Consider the following 24,931-nt stretch of genomic DNA (forward strand, 5'->3'; position numbering starts at 1 on the left):
CAAAAAAAAAGAAATAACCAACTTGGCTTCGGCACTGTGGTATTTCCGCAAGTCCATTATGTTGCGTCCCAGACTGCGCCGTCTCCGGTTGGTCCTCTGGTGCGCTAAACTTTCCCCTGCTGATAGCTCAGCCTATCGAACTCATGTACATCCCTCGAAAAGCGCGATCAAGACGGCCCCGCATACCAGCCAAGTGGTCTTGCGGGAGAGGTATTATATAAGTGGTGACGATAAGCAAGAAGAAGGAGTGAACTCGGGACCTCTTTATCGAACTGAACTGGCTTCCCCTTCGGGCGGCAGAGGAGCCCGAGTGAAAAGAAAAGCACCAAATATGTTGGAAGTGGCAGACCCAACGATGTTTTCCCAGTGCCAACAATGACCGCACCAGCGCAAAAGAAGCAACGACGACCAGCTTACGATGGTGACGCATCTTGAAGTGGGGGCAGTGTGCAGTGCGAGGCTGCTGCGTTAGGAGTAATGCTGCCACGTAGCAGGCGGTTGGTAATGGCTTGTAGTGCCTCCGTATTATGACTATAACTAAGCAGTTTTCTTAGAGCAGTGAAAGCTTCTACTTGTATTATCCAGGTCAAGCTAACCGGTCTATGTTCCAGCATCGCGGCCTACGGGTTTTCGAGACTTCACCACGCTTATACAACACCGCCAATAGATTGCAGACGTGGTGACAGCGATATTAGAAATTTGGAAGCATCGGCAATGATGCTCACCCAACGCGATTGGGCAAGTAGAGTCGCACAATGTTCGAATTCTACGTGTCGGATGCCCCACCAGACGGTACCCCGTGAATAACAGAAAGCGGATACTGAACATGAACCTTACATGATGTCCTAGAAATCTTAGATGATCGTACCCTCCAGAGATTCATACAAGAGCCCACCGGTTCTTCAAAAATAAAAATAAAATAAAATTCCGCCCTGTTCAAACCCACGTGGTAGAACACTACAGAAGCTATGTGATGAACCAGTTAGCAAAAGATTCCTAAACCATACATGTTTACAAGAGTTTCAACCACTATAACGTTTCTGGCGTCCACTAAAGCGAGACCACAACCCTTGCTGGTTTTCCAACAGCTTACGTATTGGTGCGTATGTATATCTCAACGCATAAAAGTACATGCGGCAGAATTGTCGGCGTAACAATCGGCCGGCCAGAGAGCTGCATATAGTGCACGGCACCTGCTAAATCCAATGAGACGAGTTTGACAACTGAATTTTTGCTTTGTGCGGTTTAAGCTATTGCTGTTTTCTCTACCTTGACCATGTGCAAGGAAAGAGTAGTTGAAAACCGCATCTACGACAAGCAGCGGGGCGGTAGCAACGACGCTCTCGGGCTCTTGAATCCCCTGAAGCTATCGTGAGAGATAGCTTGTCCATTGACTTCTTGCGTCTCTCAAGAACGACACGACTTGCTCAGCTCTATTGTATATGTCCGGCGGGCGCTGTCACACTAAGAAAGAAAAACGGATAGCAAGTGGATACAGATAAACAACAACAAGGCCCATCAGTCGTTCCTTCGGTAGACGGTGTTGAATCCCGGAGCGGAGTGGGTCCCAGGCATTGGCAGAGGCGATCGATACCCCCTGGGCTTCATCGCTCGAGCATGGGGATGGAGTGACACAGTTAACCTAGGGGCTCGGCGTGTCCATTTAATGGATGCTCATGGATTGTGTTGAAGGGTTGGCTACTGGTGCCGGTTTCGCAGCTGCGAGCGTTTGTATAACCGATGCAGTTTCGAGGTATGCCTACCCATGCTGCAAGGAGGTTCTCTTAAAACTCGTTGAGCAACTCTGGCTAGTAGTGAGGGAGAAAAGAACATCATGAATTTATACGATCAGCTACTCGAATTCCTTCTACTCATACACAGCAGATGGTGGTGGACCAATCAACTCACCCAACCTAGCGCAATCCGCTATATTAGTTAGCGGAGAGTAGTTACGACTAACCTAGTCTATGGAGCTACCTACATAGATGCCAACCACTTTGTTTGGTCGGCAGACATGAACGAGACTGCTATGTAACAAAAACAATTAAAAAGATTATGCCATGTAGCTCGAAATATTTCCCAAGCATCGATAGTTTGGAATGTCATCCCGAACGCGCCGCAAGATATCAATGTCGTGAGCACATTCGCATTATGGTATATACTGGTCAAAGGTCGGCTTCCTTCAGCATAGTGGTATAAATCCATTGGCCGTGGCCAGCTGATCATTCATAGAGCCCCAGATGCAACATCGGATAATTCAAAACATATGACGGAGCAAAAGTTTTGTATGCGTTCCAAGAGCCGCTTCGTGTAGCTGCTTTTGAAAGACTCCGACATTTATGGCACCACAGTAACGGGTGAGCACTTTGCTAAGACCCATCTAAAGTGGTTGGCTTTCACCCATCACAAGTGCGCCACAGATTAACTGAATCGCTAAACTAGAGAGCTTTTAACAACAATTCCTCCGTCGGCACAACCCCAACGCCGAATATCGACGGTGATCTTAGCTTATCAATCACTTATAACTGAGACAGGATTTTTACCACACGATAGATGATAAAAAGAAGGTTCACAGAATTTAACAAAGAATACCCGGGCAACCAGTCGTGCTAAGAGTTTCAAGCCAATCTATCACTGGCTCAAACTTGCTACACAAATTTTGTTTTGGAGGTTTCCTTCCATTGCAACATCAGCAGCATGGCTATCAAGATTAGCATCATCGAAACGGGGAAGATCCGGGTTCGGCCCAGCCAAATGTCCCAACCGCCTGGAAATGTGTTGCTCCGGCGTTTAAAGTTCCTCACAGATCGAGACTTCACCGAGCCCATACCGATCTTTGCCTTCGTGATCAGCCACCCAGAGGGCAACTTTCTCTTCGACCTGGGAGAGACACCGCAGTGCATACAGCCCGGGTATTATCCTTGGTGGCAGATCGGACACCGATGCGTGTCCATGGATATAAGACCTGACCAAGGTCTCGGCAGTCAACTCCGGGCGCAGGGCATCGATCCCGATTGCGACATCAAGGCGGCCATCATCTCTCACTTGCACAGCGATCACGCCGGCGGGCTTCCGGACGTGTACGAGAAGACGGACATTTTTGTAAGCCAGAGCCACTGGGACGCGTTTCAAAAGCCCTTTTACGCCACCATGGAGGGTGCCAACCCTCAAGCATGGCCGGAGAATTTTGCCCCGTCCATCTTGAAGCCGGACGGTCCTGCGATAGGGCCCTGGGCCTACAGTTATCCCATCACCAAGGACCAGAAGATCTTGGCGGTCGACACGCCTGGACACGTGCCAGGTCACATCTCCTTGATTATCATTGACGAGGATGTGACCTACTTTCTCACCGGCGATGCCGCGTATAATCTGGATTTGTTGGACAAAGAGATGACCGACGGGATCAATACCGATCCGTACATCGCAATCGAGTCCCAGAAGAAGATCAAGGAATTTTGTCGGACGAGACCTGTGGTTGTTCTACCGTCTCACGATTACGGATCGATAACGAGACTAGAAACTAAAAAGGTGTACCAAGTTGGCTGAGGCGAAACGGCTTTTCATTCGGTGTTGTTAAAATAATAACTTAATGTGTACATATTACGTTTGTAGTGTCTTTTTACTCGGTTTTGAACAAGGCGGAAAGGAATAGAAGAATTGGCGGGCTCTTACATCGGCCTCTGGAGACTACGTCATCTAAAATTTCCAGTACATCTCGACGCCTAAAAGTACATACGTCCGCATTACGGGCGTGACAATCGGCCAAAGAGCTAATTATATAAGCGTGCGGTACTTATCCAAGGCAACTAGGTTATCGGTAATCGAATTTTGCTTTGTACGGTATATAGACCATTGTCCGAACTCAAGCTAATGCCGTTCGCTCTGCCTTGGCACCAGAGCTGAACAAGTAGTTGTCGTGTGGAGAATTGACTACCGTATTCCTACTCAACTCGCTATCACCACTCTCGGAGTTTGCCACCTATCTGGTAAAGAGATCGGAACGCCAGGACCAACTAATTCTGGCAGTCGGCTTCGAATATGCGTTGGAAAATAAAACAGGCACTGAAAAGTGGACGCGGTGGCTTCGCCACGAGACATCATTCAGGCAATGGTCACTAATAGACGAAGGGGCTTACTGCCGATGATTATCGGTGATGCCTTAGGCGGTTTTCGTCGGATAGCCGTGGGAAGAAACAGGACAGCCCGTCGTCACCGTGCTGGTGTAAGTGGGAATGACGCATTGACCACACGGAGGGCAGGTGCCGGGGAGGTAAGTCGTGGACGTGGTGGGACAGCAGTCTGTGGAGCAGGGCACCTGCAACGTGGTCAAGACGGCCAGGGCAGGACACGCGATCGGGTTTGTCTGCGGCGGACATGCCGGGCATGGTACTTGTGCATGAGTCAATACGGTCTGCTCTCTTTTCGTCGCGCAAGGAAGAAACATACACACGCTGGTCCCGGTAAAAGTGTAGCAGCTCGGTCCGCTTACGCCAGCGGTGGTATGCTCAAAGTCATCCCAGGTCGTCCAGCAGGACGCTGGGATAGTGGGTGAAGGACTTGGTGCAGTTACAACGGAATATCCCGGCCGAGTAACATGTGGTATGGCGATGCTGCAGCATGGGATCAGTCAATGGGGTGTTGAGTCGTTTGGCGAGATCGCACCTCGATCAATGCTTTGTAGTTCATGTGGTAAAACTTACACGAAGCCGATCGAAGCGAGACCGACAGCGAAGCCAAGCAGAGATTGACTGGAGGCATACATCATCACGAAAGACGTCTTAAGCGGTGCGACCTAGCAAACGATTCCGCAACAAGGTTAAATTGTATGCTTGCAAGTTATCTTGGCTTTTAAGAAATAACGATAGGTCTGAGGGGGTGATCTGAACGGGTATTTATGTGAGCACCCAGGTTTAATCAGCCCGTTTCCGTGCTACCCGATCTTGGCAGCTACTTCGCAGAACTCGTATAAATATGGGGAGTGAGACAGAGCTGATATGCCACAAGGGGTCGTAACCCCTCGCGTGGCTTGCTCTCGGTAGAGGTGGAAGGATCAATACGGCTTTCTGTGATCATCTGTCAGAGAAACGGCACAATATGACGTCGGTGGGCGAGGTGAAAGGCAGCATCGTCTGAGACATTGTCCAACGGGCAGATGTAATCTTCGAAATTCAAGTAAGCAGTTGAAGCCGAAAATCGGCAAGTGTCTTGTAAAAAGGACTTCTAGACTAGCATGTCATTTGTTGAACTGATCTCGTAATTGTATGTCCCTCGATGCATTGCTACGTAAATTGCAACATCGTATTGACCTTTTCACTGCGCAGCCGGCAGGAGACCCCCGAACTTGCGCGCTCCAAGGCGCTAAAGACATAAACAGTGCGTTCTGACAAAGACATGGCCTGAATATATTGGGATGGGAGGATGCAAAATGTCGGCTAAATTGACACAATGTAATAAGGTGGTAGTATATACACTTGGTGTTTCGCTTAGGACTTTGTGGCTTGCATGTCGGCCTTGCATGTATTAATTCCGCCCATACAACCATCACTTCGGTCAGTGCCTCGGCGGTTGGAGGAGCCTCGCATGCTCTACATGCGGGTACACACGCCTCATGCAGCAATGAAGCATTGGGACTTTTTGGAACCAGCGTAACCTTCTAAATATAGATTCCCATATCTCTCATCCTTGATGTCAACTTCAATAAACAACTTGAAACTGGCCAGGACCTGCGCTAACAGAGATTTAGATGGTGCAAGAGAATAAGCGGTTTACGTGAAGCACTGTTATCGCCACGAAAACAGTACACCATAAGATGGTAGTCATGATGTATAATTTACTCAAGAAATCGGATTCCAGTATTATCCAGCTACTCGAGACACTTCGAATTCTTTGTTGTTTCCTATTTCATGCATTTCATGGAGTCACGTAGCGTTTCAGCCCGAATTTGCCTTTTGTCTCAATAATAAATTGGTCGCTTTCCATTCCACAGTCCGGAGCTTCGACGATTTCGAACGTGGAATCAAAGCTTTGGGCGACGGTGGCAAGCATGAGGTACATTTCTGCCGATGCAAGACTGTACAGTGAAGAGATGTCAGTAAAGAACGGAGATTGACCATGGACAGACGGAAGATAAGAAGAAAAAGCCCAACTTCCTGCATGCCCAGGCAAACCTGTATCCTTTTCCAGAATGGTGCATAGGTCTTCCCCAACCTTTTCCGCGTCTTGAGGTCCGTCCAACCGTCAGGATTGAAGCTCAAAGGAACTACCCAGGGTGCAAGATCTCATCAGTATATACGGCGAACCAAGAGATCCCGTTACAGAGCCTATCTACATCACGGTCAGTGATGTACAGGGCATCATCCACCTCGGCTTTAGAGAAAAAATGATGTAAGGGTGAGCGACGGGCCTTTTGTAGTTTGTGCTGGACGGTGTTACTACCCAGTCAGCACAGAGATGATAATCTTTGTTACCTCTGATCGCCTCTGAGTTATTTCAAGCAACCAACATTCAACACCATAACGCTAAGGTATCACACGAAGGTTCTTGAGAAATACATCCGGATCCTACAGGCTTTTATACTGTCGTCATCCATACATGTCCATCATTCATTGTCGTGCTATACGCCCGTATGCTCACAAATCTTCTGCCAGTTCCTTTAAAAGCTGAAGCAGAACAACCAAGGGTAAGCTTCAGTTTGGAAACCCCCTCTCATGGGTTTGCTTTGGCCAAGCTTGATATGATTGATGACCTTATCTCAAACGATCTTATTATATCCTGGGCTATAGCTCGGGAGAGGCTGCATCCATGGCCCAGCACTCGGTTCTTGGTGTCTTTATAACAGGAGCGGCCTTGTCAAAATGTTGAACCTTGGATTCACTTACTTCGTGGCGTCGCTACCGTTTTGCAGAACTGGATTCGTGCTCACGTATTGGTTGGTCAGAACAGCTTTGAAAGATCTTTGGCGTGTAATATGTTTGCAGTATTAGAAGAGCTTGAGTGGAGTGGAGTGGAGTGTAGCCATAGGATGTCTATTTTCTCTCTTTTCTGGTTTTGGTGAAATCGCTTTGACCGATTCTGGTTGCTAGATCAACAGAGAAGTCCAGCGAGACAGATTTAGGGCTCTTCACGATGTTAGGCCTCTATTCATAATCGTAAATCAACCGCAAAAGCTCGACCATCGGGCACTAAAGCCACGAATCAATTCTCATAGTCACTTCTAATGCTAATCTCGACCCAGCCCTACCAGCGGTGTTGCGATAGATAGACAATCAATGAACCCTTGTGTTTCACTGACCCTGTACTGGAAAGTTTTGTAGGCTACCTACCGGCGGTGAGGCTGCTTACCTACTTCCTGCAAATTCAATGGTTGTTCTAATAATTCTGATGAACCCCGGAAACCATCCCGAGCCCACGTCTGTGTGTGATGATCTGGGCCAGGACATGAACTCTCGAAGATAATTTGTAGTCCGGCGAAACATTCTTCTAACTGAAAGGCTCGAGGTGTCGTTTCGCAACAGCAGGAAGCCCGGGGGCGGCACTTCGAGCATTATTGAGGGTCGCTATTGAATATAAGATGGGTGTGCACTGAGTGGGATCGAATTCCATGTAAGGATCACTCGCAAGAGCACTGGCAGGAAAATAGTTAACCATTGCCTCGTGCCAGGTCGAGGGGCTTGCGATACATATACGGGAACTTACGACCTGCCTGTATCCAGTACAGCGTAACCTACATGACTATTATGTCACACAAAGGCAAAAGCACTTTGATAACCGCCGCTGGAGAATTTTGATCAAAGCAGCAGTAAATACATTGCGCTCCATAATAATATTCTTGTAACACTTAGTTTTTTGCTCATATAGTAACGAGTAATTGAACTCGTACAATTATCACTATCGCGATGGTTCTGGAGCAAATGAACAGGTCATTAAGTCTGAGCCATAACAGCGCCATTGGCAAGTCACAATAACTCTTAACTTGCTGCTTGAGAAAATTTTTTTCCCATATGGTAATCTAGGTGTTGTAAGCTGTCACAACACAATGGGCTTTAAATCGAATTGTTAATGATATTGATATGCTATGATGTATCCAATGATTGTAATCCAGTCTCAGTTAACCAATTCCAATATGCCTACAAAATCAGATCCGCGATGCATTATAATCCTTGCCGCCAACGCTGACAAATGCTGTACAAATGTCTTCTAAGAACGCCTAATCCCAAAAATTTTCGGTAGCCAAACAGCCAATGCAAACTAGTTTGTTTCTATGTACACCGACCGCCTAGAAAAACACGACTGATGACCAATTACATGTTTGCTAACTCGTTATCGATTTGCCTGTCCATGAAAGTCCTCCTCTCACCGTTCAGTTCAGTCTGCAGTCTCTGTTCCACAAGTGCACGGACTTGCTTCTTGGTGACGGTGTCTAGGTCGACTTCACCGAGGGTGGCCTGAATGGCCTCGATGATCATGCCGTCATCAGGACCCACGTTGCCACGTTGGAAGTCGAAGGAGACCATGCTTTGATTATTGCCATGACCAAGGGGTGTACGAGCGCCGCCCCGATAGCCCAAGGTTTGGTTTGATGGCCGATGCATATCGCGAGATGGCGAAGCATTCGCGACGCTACGCAGGTTTGACATGCTTGGCCTCTCTTGGAATGGGGTATGCATACGCTGAACATCGCCAAAGGAAGTGGTGGACTGGCGGTGCATAGGGTTGTCCGAGTATGGCGCATAGCCCGAATTCCTCGTCATGGAACCGTGAGGTACGGGAGATTGTGAGCTAGGAGGCATGTACGTAGATCCAGCTCGATTGCCCTGCAGACCGTGGAGAACAGATTGTTGGCGGACTGAGCTGTATACAGACTTCATGTCATCCATCTCATAAGAATCATCGAAAGGCTGAGCCTCGGCCTTCTCAGAGTAATTACCACGGCGGCCAGGGAGGTTGTTCAAAGCAGCGTAATCGTCCCAACGCTGGAGTGGGATAGAGCGGGGATCAAAAGTCTCTCCACCGACAGCGATGACTTGCTTACTGCCCTTTTCTCCAATGACAATACGAGTGTTACCCCAGGAGAAATCATCCTGCTTCCAGAACGAGTAGATAGGTAGGATGAAGGAGTAGATCGGGAATGCTAGAATGTAAATGATCATCCAACCGATGTGCTGCCATTGCCGCTTCAGGATAAAGATGAGTGCCTGAAGACCATAGACAGCTGCCAACATGATAATGGATATCATCGGGAACTGTCCGCTATTGGTAGCGACACGGTAAATGAGGTATCCCAGGTAGATGGTAGTGGCAGGCAGAATGATAGTTCCGGTAAGATCGATCAAGACGACAAAGCGCATAGAGAAACAACAGAAACCACACATATCCTTCAGCATCATCAACTCGACCAGGTTGTGGATAGTGGAGTTGATCCATCGTCGTCTTTGAGACAAAAGAACGCTCCATTCGTCGGGGGCGGCAGTTTGACAGTATGCATCGGCGATGAACTTGTATGACATGTAGGGGAAATGCTTCGTCATGAGCGTGGTAAGGAACCGATCCTCTCCAAGGGATAGTAGATTCTTCTTGTGGAGGGTGTCGACGTTGCAAACAGCGTACTCGCGAATGACCGCATCTGAGATGATCAGAGGCTTACCCTTGTCTGCGGTTCGTAAACGATACATGGTGAAACTAGAGCCTTGTTAGTTACCTAAGAAACAGGGAAGTCGAGATGAAGTCTGCTCACCATCCAGGAAGACAAGTAACACTACCAAAGAGAGATTCGAAAGCCTTTGCAAGATGATGGGAGATGAAGTACTCGTAGACCTGGATCATACTCCACCAGGATCGTTCCTCGTTCTGAAGACCAGTTTCACCACAGATACCAGCAATCTTGGCATTGTTCGCACAAGCCGCAACGAGTCGGTTCAATGAATCTTCACGGACAGAGGTATCGGCATCGACCATGAACAGATACTCGTATAATTCAGGATCAACGCCGATAATGTTGTTGATTTGATGGAACATCTCCAACTCGAGGGGGTTCATTGGAGCACGGTGGTGAACACGGTTGAGGAAGCTCATCAGCAGAATCTGGGAATCACGCTTTCCTCGGTTACCAGGCTTGGATTTGGTCTGTTCAGACTCCTTGCCAACCTTGACCACGACCATGTAAGGGACGACATTGCCTTCGAATTCGTATAGACCAGAATAGACCTTTCCGTAGTTGAGTTGCTCATTACCAGCGCCGACAGACTTGAACGGCAGGGCAGGAGGGTCAACCTTGGGATCAACACCTAGGATATCCAGAACGATCTTCGGGGTCGGACGGTCATTGCCTTTACCAATGATGACACCATCACAGATTACGCAGATGAGCTTCCTCTTATTGTCATATTGGAGGGCTGTGAGAGAGTCGAGCGCTTTTCTGAGGGAATCCTCGTCTTCTGTATATGCTGGAACCTGGCAGATGACGAACTTGTCTTGAGGTGAAGGTCGTCGCTTGGAACCAAATTGCAGGGCCGAAACGAACTTTAACAGAATAACGGCGCATAGAATGACGGTGAAGGCAAGAAGCAGGTAGTTGTTGACCTGGCAACGAGCGCTATAACGGAAATCCGGGATACCTTGGTAGAAGGTGTTCTTGATACAGTTCAGACTGTTCTGGGCAAGAGCATAGGCCGTCTGGTTGGTCTGAACGCTCTTGATTTGGTTATTCCACAAAGTTGTTACATCTTGACCCGGGTTCTCGGAGACGATTGTGGTAAGAGCCGAGTCCAAAAAGTTGTGCGCAGTGTCAGTGTAGTACTTGGTGGTGACGAAATAATCTGTCAAGTCGTAGATGCCGCCGTCGTAGATGACCCACATGTGGCTCTCATCAGAACCCTCTGATTCAACAACTGCCTTGTCCCAGACTAGGTCACCATGGTAATAATCCTTTATTCTGGGCTGGAAATAGTCGCGGTACCAGGTGCTTGAGTACAGCTTACTGGTTGAATCGGTCTGTAGAGCCCCAGAGGTGTGGACGCCTATAGTCAGCTCCGGTGTGCTGTTCTGTAGGAGGACGGTGGTGTCAGCGATACCAAGACCAGGACAAGTCAGTGGCAGTGGCGCAACGAAATACTCGCTCAAATCCAAACCAGCGAACTGTTGCATGTTATCCGAGGTGGTTTCAGTATCCGTGTCACTGTGCTGCAGCTTATAGAATTTGGACAGGTCGTAGACCTTTCCATGTATGCTAACCCAGAAATCGGTCGATCCCATATGTGTGCTGACCTCACTTCGGTCCCAAGCCGTGTCAGAATTGGGACAGAGGAGTTTACCAAACGCAATAATCCAGAAAATGATGATTGCATTGGCCAACGCGATAAGGAATACGAGTACCAACTTTTCTCTCCACGCCATCCGAACATCAGGCCGCTTCATGCGGCCGACATACTTGAGCAGGGGCGAGGGTATCCAGAAGGTCAAGGTCCACACCAAGGCAACCCATGCTCTTCGGCTGAAAGTGGTATCCTGAGTCTCGACATGCTTGCCTACCGCAAGATCAGGGTCCAAATTGTTTGATATGAAAGCTCCATCACCGGTGTAATAGATCTGGTCTCGGTGATTGTCTCCCTTGCCACCAAGACCATAGTCACCGGCGCTGACGTTGCGCATTGCAGTTGGTGCAATAGATGGGGCGGGCATGTGCTGACCCATGGAGATCTGACTCTGGTTGCGAGAATGTGTCATGCCGGCCATCAACTGGTCGTGACTGCCGTTTGACATGCCGTCCATCATCGGGGTGCCGAAATAGCCACTTCCACCGTTAGAGTAACCAGTTTCGGGCCCAGTGGGGGGAGGGAGCATCATGCTGGCACCCATTGGCATATCACCCGGCTTTAAGTCGAGCATGCTTTCGGCTTCCCACCAGGCGGTCTCACGCATCCAGACGCGTTCTTTCCCGACGACCACCTCGCCGTTGCTCCAGCCACGCTCCAGAATCCATGTTTCAATGCCCTCGCGACCATCTCTGCATCCTAGCGGAGCAAATCTAGTCGCAAATTCCTCCAGGTCAAAGTCAGCTGTGAAATCCAAGTTCTTGTTTCGGCGATTCGCCCATTCAGGCAATCTCCAGGCCCGAAGTTGTCGCGATACAGTGCCTGCAGACCATGCAGAAGTGATGGAAGGTAAAGCCGCAAGACTAGCAGGCGAGTCATCTGTTGGGTGAAGTGAGAGGTGATACCAGGCACGGCTGCTAGCTAGAACTGAGGCCAGGTCAAATCGTCCCGCTCGGCCAAGGTTGATACCCGCTCCAACGACTGGGAAAAGGAGTTTCTTGAGGAAGCCATCATCGTCCCCAGCAAGAGCAACTTTCTCGAGAATGGTCTCTCGCTTCTCGAGCTCGTGTTCTCTGTCTCGGCCGACCGGACCTGTCATGATACCTAGATCAGGGCCGACCTCTGCGATGGCATTTTGCATTTCTCGCAAGACAGAGCTTCCAGCTGCAGCTACCTCCACACCATCCTCTTTCATCTCGGCGTTGATTCCCGTGGAATCGTCAAAAATGCCACGCATGGCCACGGCCTTGCCCAGTGTAGGATCCGGAATCTCAATTACGGTAATGCAGACGGTGTCAGAGTCATCAGGAGTAGGAGTTCGGGCACCGCGGCCATCAGACGACGCCGCACCATCACGGGTCCGGGACATGGCAATTGCGATGGCCTCGTTGGCCTTCAGAATAACCCAGTCCACCAGCGCCTCATAGAGACCTCCAATCAATGTTCGCCTGTCGTCGGTGCTACATTTGGCAGCCAGCACTTCCGGGTCGAGACCGAGGAGACCGCCGACGTCTTCACAAATATCATCCAGAACATCCTCATCCACGCCGTAATCGATTGTGTTGCCAAGCTTGAGAAGGCCAGCGAGAGTGGAGATGAAGTTGCGATGCGCGGAACCTTTGATACCGATCTCCTTCAGTGCAGCACGGAAATCGTCGGCGGCTGCTGCGTCGTCAGCAGTGGGGAGGTAGGAGGGCGAATCGTATGTGCCAGATCTAGCCAGGAGCGCATAGGTAGACGCGGGTTTGAGCCCGAGGAACTCTCGTTCGGCTGGTGTAGACGCAGATGTGAGGAGATAGTAGAACACGTCGAATGCTCGATAGCCAGCTTCGGAAGGGATGTTCAAGAGACCCTTGTTGGTATCAATACCGCCCTGAGAAAGAGCAAGCTTCGTGGCAGTAAGGTTGCCTGCCAAGTTCAGGGTCAATGTCACACCAAGGGCTGCCTCGCGTGGCGCCGCGGGGTTGTATGGGGTGACGCAGTGAAGGAATGGCCTGATTGCCTCGAGGGCAGTGTACACGGCGGATGGGATGGAGAGCGGGAGAGATCTGAGGAAGGGCGCCAGGATAGAGGGCGCTGACGTATGGAGAGAGCTGAATCACAGTGTCAGTCGATGCTCGCAATAGCATTCATGAGATCAGGGTCCACGTACTTCAGGACGATGCAACCATCCTCTGCACGGCGCCGGGCGTGTTCCCAGGCGCGGGCGGCCAGTGCAGGATCAACGGTGCCGCCTGTATTCCCATCTGCACCAGTTTGCATAGCAGTCAACCATGTGTTGACTACTAGGCTTGTCGCAGCATCAAGTTGGTATGGTTGAGAGGACAAGTAAACATTGTGCGTCCCATTGAGCAGAGTGGTTGTCGAGACCTGGCTGGCTTGCTGGCCAGGACCTCGAGGACCGCCTGCGGATTCGGATGCGACCGAATACATGGACATGCGGGCTTGGTGGTTAGCCATGATGTAGGCTGTGACCCGTGTTGTCCCTTCGGACGATCAAAATGTCTGGATGCTCAATTGGTGCGTCGGTTGCGAAAGGAGTAGGAGAATCAAGCAGAGTTCACGTTAACCATCTGAAACAACCAGTCTCGAGGTTATGGCGAAAGTCTCGAGCAAAGCGTGGGGAGCGAGTGTCGTTTGTAGATGCAGGGTGAAAGTATGGGATGTGGCGTAAGATGTGCTTGTTCTCCGGGCAACAGTACCGCTCTATACCTCGAATCGATCCCTCCTATTCCGACTACAGAAAACTCTAGAGGCTTGAAGATATTAGGAAAACGATAGTATATTAAACCGCCAAAGCGAGTGAGCGGCACAAGGGCAATACAACGAGAAGAAATGAAAGATCAAAAACGATACTTCCTCAAAGTGACGATGAATTGGGAGAAAGCTCTAGCAATAGCAAAGCAAGGCAAGGCAGAGCAATACGGGGGGGTTTCTCCTATGACAGCGATTCGAAAAAAAGATCACCAGTCCAGCTCGGCGACGAGCACTGGACTACGGCGGGCAGCAGGGACACTTGCGCACTTGCGCCAGTCCCGAAAGGTTATTGTGCATAAACATGTTAGCGCGTGCTGGGCCAGCTCAGAATAGTGTCGATCTGGTTGATTTCGTCCGGGGAGTGGTGCTTTCAGCATAGTTCCATCCTTGGGGCTTGCCTTGGACCTTGGACCATGGACCTTGGCTTGACCACACTTGACCACCGTCTTGCCTGGCTGGGAAGCGCCTTGCAAACCCCTGAGACTAGCTCTGGCCCTGTCCAACCGTAAGCTCCGGATGTCCACTCGCTAGCCATTGTTGACTGGAATTATGCATGAGCAAGCCCGTGTTCATGGAATACGAAGCGGCGAAATGGGTCCCGCCCACCCAGTGAGAAGTCCCAGAAATTTCCATGATCTGACTTCCGATTCGATGGGTCACCAAGGAAAGAGCTGATGGGGGTGTTTTTATTTATTTTACTGGAGCCCCGAGGAGCCCAAGCAGCCCAAGGGGCCCTGCAAAACCCCTTGCTGAAAATTGGGGGGACAATGCTGTGCGCAGCCCTGACAGCCTACTATGATGTCGCTGACAAACAGTGGGTTTGATCTGGAACAAAAGAGACGCTGGAGCCCACTGGGGTGTGCTCGTGAAGTAAAGATCAAATTTCACTGCCACACGGCAAAGACCGTAATGGCGATCGTGGAGCCTGCCATAATACGAACGAAACCTAAGCGCGTTTTCGCTTGACAGGTCTTCGCTGTGCAACATGCGCAGCATCCACTGAAAGAAGCCAAATTGATGGTGTGGTCATACAGTACAAAAGGCGAGCGCAATGGCTGCTATGGCCACGGCAGGAAGGTTTCCTGCGTGACGCGTCTGTTTACATGATCGCCTATTGGAAGGCATAGCTCCTGGCAACACAAACTTTTCCCCGACATTCGGGCAACGAACGCGTAACTTGAACTTAAAATGCCATCGACTGTGAACCCCGACACACATGTAAGCACATCTGTTGCCCTGGGTGCTTGCAGCAGCAGTTCTTTAGGTTAGTGGCTTGCAATAAGAGGGGCTCCTTTATTTTTAGCCAGATACGACAGACGATTTGCGGCTGTCCCACCACGGTTTTTCAATGAGACATGGACCAGTGGAAAGAGAGCCGAAAATTTAAATACCACTTAGACTGCCTGTATGTTGTAGTGTATCCGGTACTCCGCTGAGACAACGGCCGTTCCCCTTGTAAAGTGATGTCAGTCAAAAGCTACATTCCGCAAAGATGATGTGTATATGATCGACCACAAGTTGCGATCCTTCATTAAGCGGGATCCATATAGATGCTTGGATGAAATTCATTGTATACTATGCTTGGGAGTCGATGTGCTACTTGGTACTCATTTGCAGTTCCCCCATGACGATGCAAGCTCGAAGTAGTGGTAACCTTCAATTTTCAAGCTTCGGAACTTTACAGCAGACCACCGACGCGGTCCGCGGATATAATTAGGTAGTGTCCAAGCATTTGCCATTCTGATCGCATCTTCATTCCACTCGGAGTGGATTGCTCATATGGAGCGTAGATCCTGTAAGCTGACCAGCGATCGTCGTGATAAATGTTGACAAGAACATATGATCCAGTGCGTTGTTCGTATCTCATATAAGGAACATCCTCAATGCATTGAGCGGCCGGTACTCAGCCCCTACAATGTTAACGTGGTTATGGCTAGCTCAACGCCAAATGCGGCTGAACAACGAACTGTGAGATTCGATCCGAAACACCATGTTGCTTCTGCAGTGCACATGTTATGCAAGCCATATGATGAAGAGGTTGATCACTACGCCGCAAACTATCCTGTCTGGTAATTGACATAACAGGCACCATTGCAATTGAAGAGGAAGATTACATTGTAGACGATATTTGCGACCTTCACCTGAACGGTGCTATTAGTAGTCGTTGTCAATTATTCATTACATTACCTTCCGGTCTGAGTCTGGGGTTCGCTCCACGGTCTGTGTACACTCGGCGTCTGTTGGGCGGCTCTCGCACCAAAGCCACCATGTACGACTACGGTACATGAGCGCCTGATAATCACGTTCAATCGTTCTCGAGTAGAACGGTTTGGAGGTTCGCCGCTGGGAGATGGCGACGCATCAGTGCAATGCAGTCATTGATGCACAACTGCACCGTAGTACCGAGTGATAATGCATTCATAACAGAGTGAGGTCGCCCCATAACATCCGTTCCCCGTCCAAGGCGACACTTTCTAGGTGACACCATCAAGGCACCTCGAATTTGTATCTCAATCTTGGTACGGATCCGTACACTATTTAGTGCCGGGCGAGACGGACGAGGTACATCGTATTGTATCTTTGCTCGAGCCCACTTGCGTCTTGGGTCTCTACCGCCCGCCCCCCTCGACGCAAAGAGCAGCACCCGAGAAAACAGAGTGACACGCCCGTATGCAGAGCTCCCGGAACAGATGTTGTGAAGCATTCGCTCGGGGAAAAGTATTTTGTACGGTGACCCTTTTCGCTGTCGTTTTATCTTCTCTTCTGCTACTATTGACTATACACACTCGTTCTTCGCAGAAACCTTAATTCTTGAATCACATTCGCTAAAGGCAGCCTGCCTCATCCCCCAAACATCTCAGACTTAGACTCAGGGGCGCCTTGCAGCACTTTCTGCAGTGGCTCATAGAGAATTTCTCTCGACAGTGCACTCACATCTACCCAACGTAATTCGCACGTCAGAAATCATTGTCTCTTGGAGTTGAAGAGTGAACAGAAGCCGCCAGATCTGGCTCTTCAGCCAACATGGCCCTCAACGTTCCCATGGGCGGCAATGGAGGAGCCCATACTCAACCCTCGCTGCCATCATTGCCTGCACATCTCCAATCCGACACTCATATCACAGCACATTTGGCCAGTCGCTTCCATGTATCGATACCGACTGCTCGACTGTCGTCACATGCGCTCGTGTCCTTGAACACCTACACATCTTCTTCCAAGGGACTCGATGGCGGCAAGGAGGGCAGCGCCATGGCCGGCGCCGAGGACATGGCAGACAGGTCGTTCATTCGTCTTGGACACCGTTCGGAAAACCAGGCCATCATATTCTTGTGAGCTACCCCGACTTCTGTTCATTCAGTAGTCCATTGCATGCTAACTAGGTGAAAGGGGTGAATCGGGCTCAGGAAAGACCACTATTCGGGCACATCTCCTGACTGCTTTGCTAAACAAGTCGTCAACCCCCCTCTCCTCAAAAGCTTCTCTTGCCGCTTACGTCTTTGATTCTCTTACGACCACCAAAACTGCGACGACGCATACAGCCTCAAAAGCCGGTCTGTTCTACGAGCTCCAATACGACACAGCATCAATGACGAGTCCGTTGTTGCTTGGTGCAAAACTACTGGATCACCGTCTGGAAAGAAGCAGAATCGCTGAGGTGCCGACCGGAGAGAGAAACTTCCATGTCTTGTACTATCTCCTTGCGGGTACGAGTGATGCTGAAAAGTCCCACTTGGGAATTGACACACCACGAGATGCTGCTGGCCAGAGACGATGGAAATATCTCGGCCACCCTACACAGTTGAAGGTGGGAATTAATGACGCTGATGGTTTCCAGCTGTTCAAGAATGCTCTCCGCAAACTGGAATTCCCCAGGAGCGAGATTGCAGAAATATGCCAGGTTCTTGCTTGTATTCTGCACATCGGCCAGCTCGAGTTCGAGACCACTGCAGATACTACACCCACGGGGGATGACAGTGGTGGTTTCTCCCACGAGGGTGGCCAAACTGTCACGGCGGTCAAAAACAAGGACACCTTGACTATAATCGCTGCATTCCTCGGTGTTAGCTCTGCCGATTTGCAGACCACTATGGGATATAAGACCAAGATGATTCACCGGGAAAGAGTCACAGTCATGCTGGATCCCCAGGGAGCTCGTGCGAATGCGGACGAGCTTGCACGCACATTGTATTCTCTGCTCGTTGCTTATGTGATTGAGAACATCAACCAGAAAATCTGTGCACCCGAAGAATCCATTTCCAACACAATCTCAATTTTGGATTTCCCCGGCTTTCAACAACAATCTTCTACTGGCAGTGCTCTTGATCAGCTCCTAAATAATGCTGCAGTCGAGTCTTTGTACAACTTCACATTGCAGAACTTCTTCGATCGCAAAGCAGATCTGCTTGATACTGAGGAGGTCACTGTGGCGGCTACCAGCTATTTCGATAACTCCGACGCCGTCAAGTGCCTGCTCAAACCTGGAAATGGTTTGCTCAGTATCATGGATGATCAAACACGACGCCACCGAACCGACATGCAATTCTTGGAAAGTTGCCGGAGGCGTTTTGACGGCAAGAACCCGGCTATCGTTGTCGGCTCTGCCCAAGCGAAGCTCCCTGGTAGCAACTTCTACACAGAAAACACTGCGGCTACTTTCACCGTCAGGCACTTTGCCGGAGAGGTTGAGTACCCCATCAAGGGACTTGTGGAGGAGAACGGTGAGGTCATCTCTGGTGACCTTATGAACCTGGTCAACTCCAGCAAGAGCGACTTTGTTATTCGTCTATTCGGTCAGGAAGCCCTTCAGACTGTCATGCACCCCAAGGAGAAAAGCACTGTCATGCAGGCCTCTGTGAGCTCCAAGCCAATGAGACAGCCGAGTGTCATGTCTCGCAAAACTACAAGGACTGCACGGGCGAACCGTATGCGTCGTCAAGATTCAGTTGATGAGTTCGGAAGCGACGGTGACTTCCAGGCAGAGACCAAGCCTGCTGAAACCAAAAAGTCTAACAAGCCTTCTGAGCAAGGTGCGTCTGGTCAGTACCTTGCTTCGTTGGAGAACGTGAAGCAATCCATTTCAGCGCCCAACACGAATGCCTACTTTGTGTTTTGCTTAAAGCCGAACGACCGTCGGATCGCCAACCAGTTCGACAGCAAATGTGTTCGAACACAGGTTCAAACTTTTGGCATTGCAGAAATCAGCCAGAGATTAAGAACTGCTGATTTCAGTTTGTTCCTACCCTTCGGCGAGTTCCTCGGTCTAGCAGATGCTGACACAATTCTTGTCGGAAGTGAGCGAGAAAAGGTTGAGATGGTTGTTCACGACAGACAATGGCCCAGTAACGAAATACAAATCGGGTCTACAGGTGTGTTCCTTAGCGAAAGGTGCTGGCTTGAGATCGCTCAGCTTGGTGATGGTGTATCCGCATCCGGCCATTATGCCTCAGATATGGGTGACGGTTTGACACCTTCGCCTGGCGCGAACCCTTTCCTGGCTTCGAAAGAAAGACTTGCTGTCCGCGAAAAGGAGCGTGGCGGCTATTTTGGTGGCGACAGCGATGCTCGTTCCGAGGCCGGTGTCTCCGCTTTTGGTGCTGGAGATATGTTCAAGAACTTCGACACCAGGGAGCAGATGGCCGAAAGGGGCAACGAAAAGTCGCTCGAGGAGGTGGAAGAGTTCAAGGATAGCTCAAGCCGAAAGCGATGGGTCTTCATTACCTATGCTCTTACGTGGTTCATCCCGGATTTCCTTATTCGATGGTGCGGTATGCTCAGAAAGGATGTACGGATGGCCTGGCGGGAAAAGCTGGCGATCAACATCATCATTTGGTTATTCTGTGCCCTGGCTACATTTTTCATCATCGGATTTCCTCTGGTTATTTGTCCGAAGCAGAATGTGTTCAGTTCTGATGAGCTTTCTGCATACAACGGAAAGACCGACTCCGACGGCTCGTATGTCGCCATTCGAGGCCAGGTTTTCGACCTTGCTGCATATCTTCCGTCCCACTATCCCCCGTATATCACCGAAAAGTCAATGACCAAGTATGCCGGCCTGGACATTACCTCTCTCTTCCCGGTGCAGGTTTCTGCGTTGTGTCAGGGCACAAGTGGATCGGTTGATCCTTCGGTCATGTTAGGCTACAAACAGGCAAACGAGAGCGGTTCGGCTAGCGTCATCAGCACTACGGATTTCAACTACAAGTATCACGACTTCCGCTACAATACAGATCTCTATCAGCCTGATTGGTTCTACGAGAAGATGACAGAACTCAAGGCCAACTACAAAAAAGGTAACATTGGTTACTCCGCCGAATATGTTGCAACTCTTGCTAGTAAGAACAACTACATTGCTATTTTGAATGGACGTGTCTACGATATGACCCAATATCTAAGCGGTGGTGTCAGGCTTGATGCACCTAATGGCACAGAGGTACCCTCCGATCCATCTTTGGCCAAATTCATGGATGAGCTCGTTGTCACGCTTTTCCAACAGAAAACCGGAACGGATATCACCAAGCTATGGGATGCCCTTGCAATTGACTCTGCCACGAAGAGCCGCCAACAACTCTGCTTGGACAACCTGTTCTACATTGCAGATGTCGACACAAGAAACTCGATCCGCTGCCAATTTGCCGATTACTTGGTGCTGGCGATCTCCATCTGTCTCTGCTGTATCATTGGTTTCAAGTTCTTTGCCGCTCTTCAGTTCGGCGGTAAGAACATGCCGGAGCATCTGGACAAATTCATCATGTGCCAAATCCCAGCCTACACCGAAGATGAAGATTCCCTCCGTCGTGCCATCGACTCTGCTGCACGCATGCACTATGATGACAAGCGCAAACTACTCATTGTTGTCTGTGATGGTATGATTATTGGACAGGGTAACGATAGGCCCACCCCCCGCATTGTGCTGGACATTCTTGGAGTATCGGAAACAGTAGACCCAGAGCCGCTCAGTTTCGAGTCACTCGGTGAAGGCCAGAAGCAGCACAATATGGGCAAGGTCTACTCTGGTTTGTACGAAGTACAAGGACATATTGTTCCGTTCATGGTTATTGTCAAGGTTGGTAAGCCCTCCGAAGTCTCTCGTCCTGGAAACCGTGGTAAGCGAGACTCGCAAATGGTTATCATGCGCTTCCTCGAACGCGTCCACTACAACTTGGCCATGAGTCCGCTCGAACTCGAAATGTATCACCAAATCCGGAACATTATTGGAGTCAATCCTACATTTTACGAGTTCATGCTGCAGATTGATGCCGATACGGTTGTTGCACCCGACTCGGCTACTCGCTTCGTCGCTGCGTTCCTGGACGATACGAGACTCATTGCGTGCTGTGGTGAAACGGCATTGACCAATGCCAAGTCGTCGTACATCACCATGATTCAAGTCTACGAGTACTACATTTCACACAACCTTGCCAAGGCCTTTGAAAGCTTGTTCGGCAGTGTTACTTGCTTGCCTGGTTGTTTCTCTATGTACCGAATTCGTGCTGCTGAGACCGGAAAGCCCCTCTTTGTCAGCAAGGAGATCATCGAAGCTTATTCCACAATCCGTGTCGACACCTTGCACATGAAGAACCTTCTTCACCTTGGTGAGGATCGTTACTTAACCACTCTCCTCCTCAAGTTTCACAGCAAATACAAGACAAAGTATCTCAACAGGGCTCATGCTTGGACTATTGCACCGGACTCTTGGTCAATTTTCCTCTCGCAACGTCGTAGATGGATCAACTCTACTGTGCACAACTTGATGGAGCTCATTCCTATGGGGCAGCTTTGCGGTTTCTGCTGTTTCAGTATGCGTTTCATTGTTTTTGTCGATTTGCTCTCGACTGTTGTGCAGCCTGTCACAGTCGCTTACATCGTCTATCTTATCGTCCAAGTAGCCACCAAGGCCACTGTCATTCCATTGACAGCTTTCATCATGCTGGCTGCCATCTACGGTCTGCAAGCCATCATCTTCATCTTGCGTCGCAAGTGGGAAATGATTGGCTGGATGATCTTGTATGTGTTGGCTGTTCCTGTCTTCTCCTTCGGTCTGCCTCTTTATTCCTTCTGGAACATGGATGATTTCAACTGGGGTAACACTCGTGTCGTCGCTGGCGAGAAGGGCAAGAAGGTCGTCATCACCGATGAAGGCAAGTTTGATCCGGCGTCCATCCCGAAGAAGAAGTGGGAAGAATATCAAGCCGAACTCTGGGATGCCCAGACCGCCCGTGATGATGCTCGTTCCGAGATCTCGGGCTACAGCTATGCTACCAAGCAAGGCGCTGCTGTCACTGAATATTATGCCGGAAGTCACCATGGCTCAACCCACGGAGTCATTCCTCCCTACGACACGAGGAATCTCCAAGGCGCTGGTTACCAATCACGCCTGTCTCTTGCACCATCTGAAATGGTTGGCAACCGCACAAGCCAATTTGGTGGCTCGCAATTTTTCAACAACCAACAAGAGATGGAAATGTCCAACCTTTCTGGCATGCCGAGTGATGATGCTCTCCTGGCTGAGATTCGCGAGATTCTGCGCACCGCTGATCTGATGACCGTTACAAAGAAGGGCATCAAGCAAGAACTCGAAAGGCGTTTCAACGTTCCACTCGATGCGAGAAGGGCCTATATCAACAATGGTATGTACTTGATATATTCAAGAGCTTTATTGAATCAATGCTAACTTTGTCCAAGCTACCGAAGCGTTACTATCCGGCCAATTGTAGAGATGGTAATGATATTTCATTTCATGTGAATATATCTCGCACGTTAGATATGGTACAAAATATTCCGGACAGTCTACATACTATAATGCATTACTCGCGACGGCATGGAAGATGGTTTCGAAAATTCTTGGATATTGGATGCATCCATAGCATAATATTGGGCTCGGAGTAACATTTTGTGCAACACAATTTTGGATCAAGCGTGGATCATTTGGGGCACTATGGAGTTGATTATTGTTTTGTAGGATGCATTGAGAGTAAATAACTGGATCGTATTCCTGGTCATTGCTGAAGTCCGCTCCCTGTTCTTCGTTGTCATAGATTCACAAGTCGGACTCTTCATGGAGCTAGCGTGCTTCAACTTCTGCTGCGCATATTCGTGCCGGTATCGTTACTGCATTTGGGAAACCCGCCATAGTCGAAATTATCGTTAAGCCAAGTATTGATGCCTGTTGGACTGGGGTAATCTGTTCGCTTCGCGCTCCCCGAAGACGGCCCGCTGAGTGAACCTTGCTGGTATAATCCGGAACAGCTCTCAAAGTCACTAGACTTGCATGTCCGAGTTTGGGTATATACCATGGTGTGAGTATGTTGTGGAAAGTTGTCGGGAAGATCGAGCCTTGATATGATGAGATCATGGTCCAAAAGGTAAGCAGAAAACGGAACCCGTATTGCGTTTCACGGCAATCGAGGCGAATGCAGACATGTCTCAAATGATCGAATGGCGTATGTTTCCATCTCCTACCTGTGAAATTGGTTGAATGGTTCAGCCGCGAAACCCTGTTTTTGGGTTGGTTGTCAGGGTTGTGTATTTGGTATGGATGTAGCGGCGGCGCTCTGGGCGGGTTGTTTTGTGGGGTTGATCGGCAAGGTTCCGTAGGGCGCGCCTATTGTGTGCAGCGACGCGGTCCTTCGCTTTTCCCTTTGAAATTTGTAATAACCTCGTGGGTTTTTAACCTAGTGGCTGCGTTTCGACGAAAGTTACGCGTCGATGTAGTTACTGGGTATTCACATAATTCTTGTCCGTTTCCAATGATTCGTCCCATAGCTTTTAACCTCGGCATATGATAAAGCCGCGAGGGTATATACGGTCGCTTAAATGGAAAGCAAGTTTACCCTCGAATATTAGGAGATGGTTTCATGTAAGAGTATGACACTTTCGTGTTGGTATAAGAACTATGTAGTCATAAATAGAGTACATATTCACGCGGATATATCTATAAAGTAACTAAATTCCGAAGATCGATAAACTTCTCAAATAAAACTCCGAGTTCTGCGTACCCTCACCTGAATACACGAATCCGTAGACCTACCATCCAGTATACTGTTTGTCCATCGTCATAACGACGACAGAGTGAAACAGAACGTGACCAAAAAGTTAATCACATAGAGCGCACAAGCAAAAGATTTGGTGGAGAGGCTGGGAATCGAACCCAGAACCTTTTCCATGCTCGGGATAGCAATGAAGCTATCGTCGCATGCTAAGGAAACGTCATACCACTAGACCACATCCCCTTGATTTTGGTTTGAGATAAACCGCAGACCAGATTAGTCATCAACTGTTGGAAAAACAGCTCTTATCGAAATATAGGTTTGCACATCCACGTAATTATGTGGAGAAGTTTGAGTGGCGGAACGAATCTGGCCAAATTACAAAAATTTTGGTGCGGGGCAAGCACTTGAATAAAACTGCTGAAGGCCATGCGAGACTTGTTTTGCCGTATGCCAAAGCGTCAAGGAAACGGCTAAAAGAGAAGACATGATCAGAACAACTCCAACAACTTGAGTTTGGAGGACGAAAATGGCAAAACATTGCTCAGCCACAGGATTGAACTGAGGACCTTCGCATGACTTTATATAAGCTCGAAAGTTTATATTAGTACGACGCTCTAACCAACTGAGCTAGCCGAGCAACCAGTTAAAGCCAACAGATTTGACTTGTGTTGAATTTCGAGCGGTTTATTGATAAATATGTTGCTGCGACATTCTTGTGATGAGACACATGCCTTCTGACGTTTTGTTCTCCGCTCATCATCACAGCCGAAGAAACTAAACAGTGATGATCTTACAACCGATAAGTATTATAGCTGATACAGCTCTGTATAACCAAACAATTATCTATATATGCAAGTAAAATTCAAACGATAGTGA

At 49.2% G+C, this 24,931-nt stretch overlaps 4 protein-coding genes and 2 non-coding genes across 6 annotated transcripts; 2 read left to right on the top strand and 4 right to left on the bottom strand.

Moving 5' to 3' along the window:
• Positions 1-2,697: 2,697 nt before the first annotated feature.
• Positions 2,698-3,546, top strand: BKA67DRAFT_529251 (beta-lactamase-like protein; the record flags this gene model as incomplete). The annotated part of the gene is made up of 1 exon (XM_046099036.1): positions 2,698-3,546. One exon carries the CDS (start codon positions 2,698-2,700, stop codon positions 3,544-3,546), a length of 849 nt encoding a protein of 282 aa, XP_045963193.1.
• A 281-nt stretch (positions 3,547-3,827) lies between these two features.
• Positions 3,828-4,918, bottom strand: BKA67DRAFT_5138 (uncharacterized protein). Its single transcript, XM_046097605.1, has 2 exons — positions 4,663-4,918; positions 3,828-4,610 (listed from the first exon to the last, which is right to left on the bottom strand). The coding sequence occupies exon 2, from the start codon at positions 4,442-4,444 to the stop codon at positions 4,160-4,162; it is 285 nt and encodes a 94-aa protein (XP_045963194.1). The 5' UTR covers positions 4,445-4,610; positions 4,663-4,918; the 3' UTR covers positions 3,828-4,159.
• Positions 4,919-8,300: 3,382 nt separating this feature from the next.
• On the bottom strand, positions 8,301-13,748 carry BKA67DRAFT_589315 (chitin synthase 5; the record flags this gene model as incomplete). The annotated part of the gene is made up of 3 exons (XM_046104443.1): positions 8,301-9,678; positions 9,734-13,402; positions 13,462-13,748. 3 exons carry the CDS (start codon positions 13,746-13,748, stop codon positions 8,301-8,303), a joined length of 5,334 nt encoding a protein of 1,777 aa, XP_045963195.1.
• Positions 13,749-17,090: 3,342 nt separating this feature from the next.
• BKA67DRAFT_510327 (class V chitin synthase) lies at positions 17,091-22,780 on the top strand (the record flags this gene model as incomplete). The annotated part of the gene is made up of 3 exons (XM_046097317.1): positions 17,091-17,395; positions 17,454-22,693; positions 22,749-22,780. 3 exons carry the CDS (start codon positions 17,091-17,093, stop codon positions 22,778-22,780), a joined length of 5,577 nt encoding a protein of 1,858 aa, XP_045963196.1.
• A 1,412-nt stretch (positions 22,781-24,192) lies between these two features.
• Positions 24,193-24,295, bottom strand: BKA67DRAFT_t39. Its single transcript has one exon. It is a non-coding gene; the product is annotated as a tRNA-Ala (tRNA).
• Positions 24,296-24,593: 298 nt separating this feature from the next.
• On the bottom strand, positions 24,594-24,692 carry BKA67DRAFT_t38. The gene has a single exon. It is a non-coding gene; the product is annotated as a tRNA-Ile (tRNA).
• Positions 24,693-24,931: the final 239 nt, after the last annotated feature.

This window comes from Truncatella angustata, assembly GCF_020726525.1.
Source record: "Truncatella angustata strain MPI-SDFR-AT-0073 chromosome Unknown BKA67scaffold_1, whole genome shotgun sequence".
Classification (NCBI taxonomy): Eukaryota; Fungi; Ascomycota; class Sordariomycetes; order Amphisphaeriales; family Sporocadaceae; genus Truncatella; species Truncatella angustata.

Bases quoted from the DNA above. Each gene is read 5' to 3' on its own strand.
- BKA67DRAFT_5138 (XM_046097605.1), bottom strand. From the start codon at position 4,444: ATGTTTCTTCCTTGCGCGACGAAAAGAGAGCAGACCGTATTGACTCAT.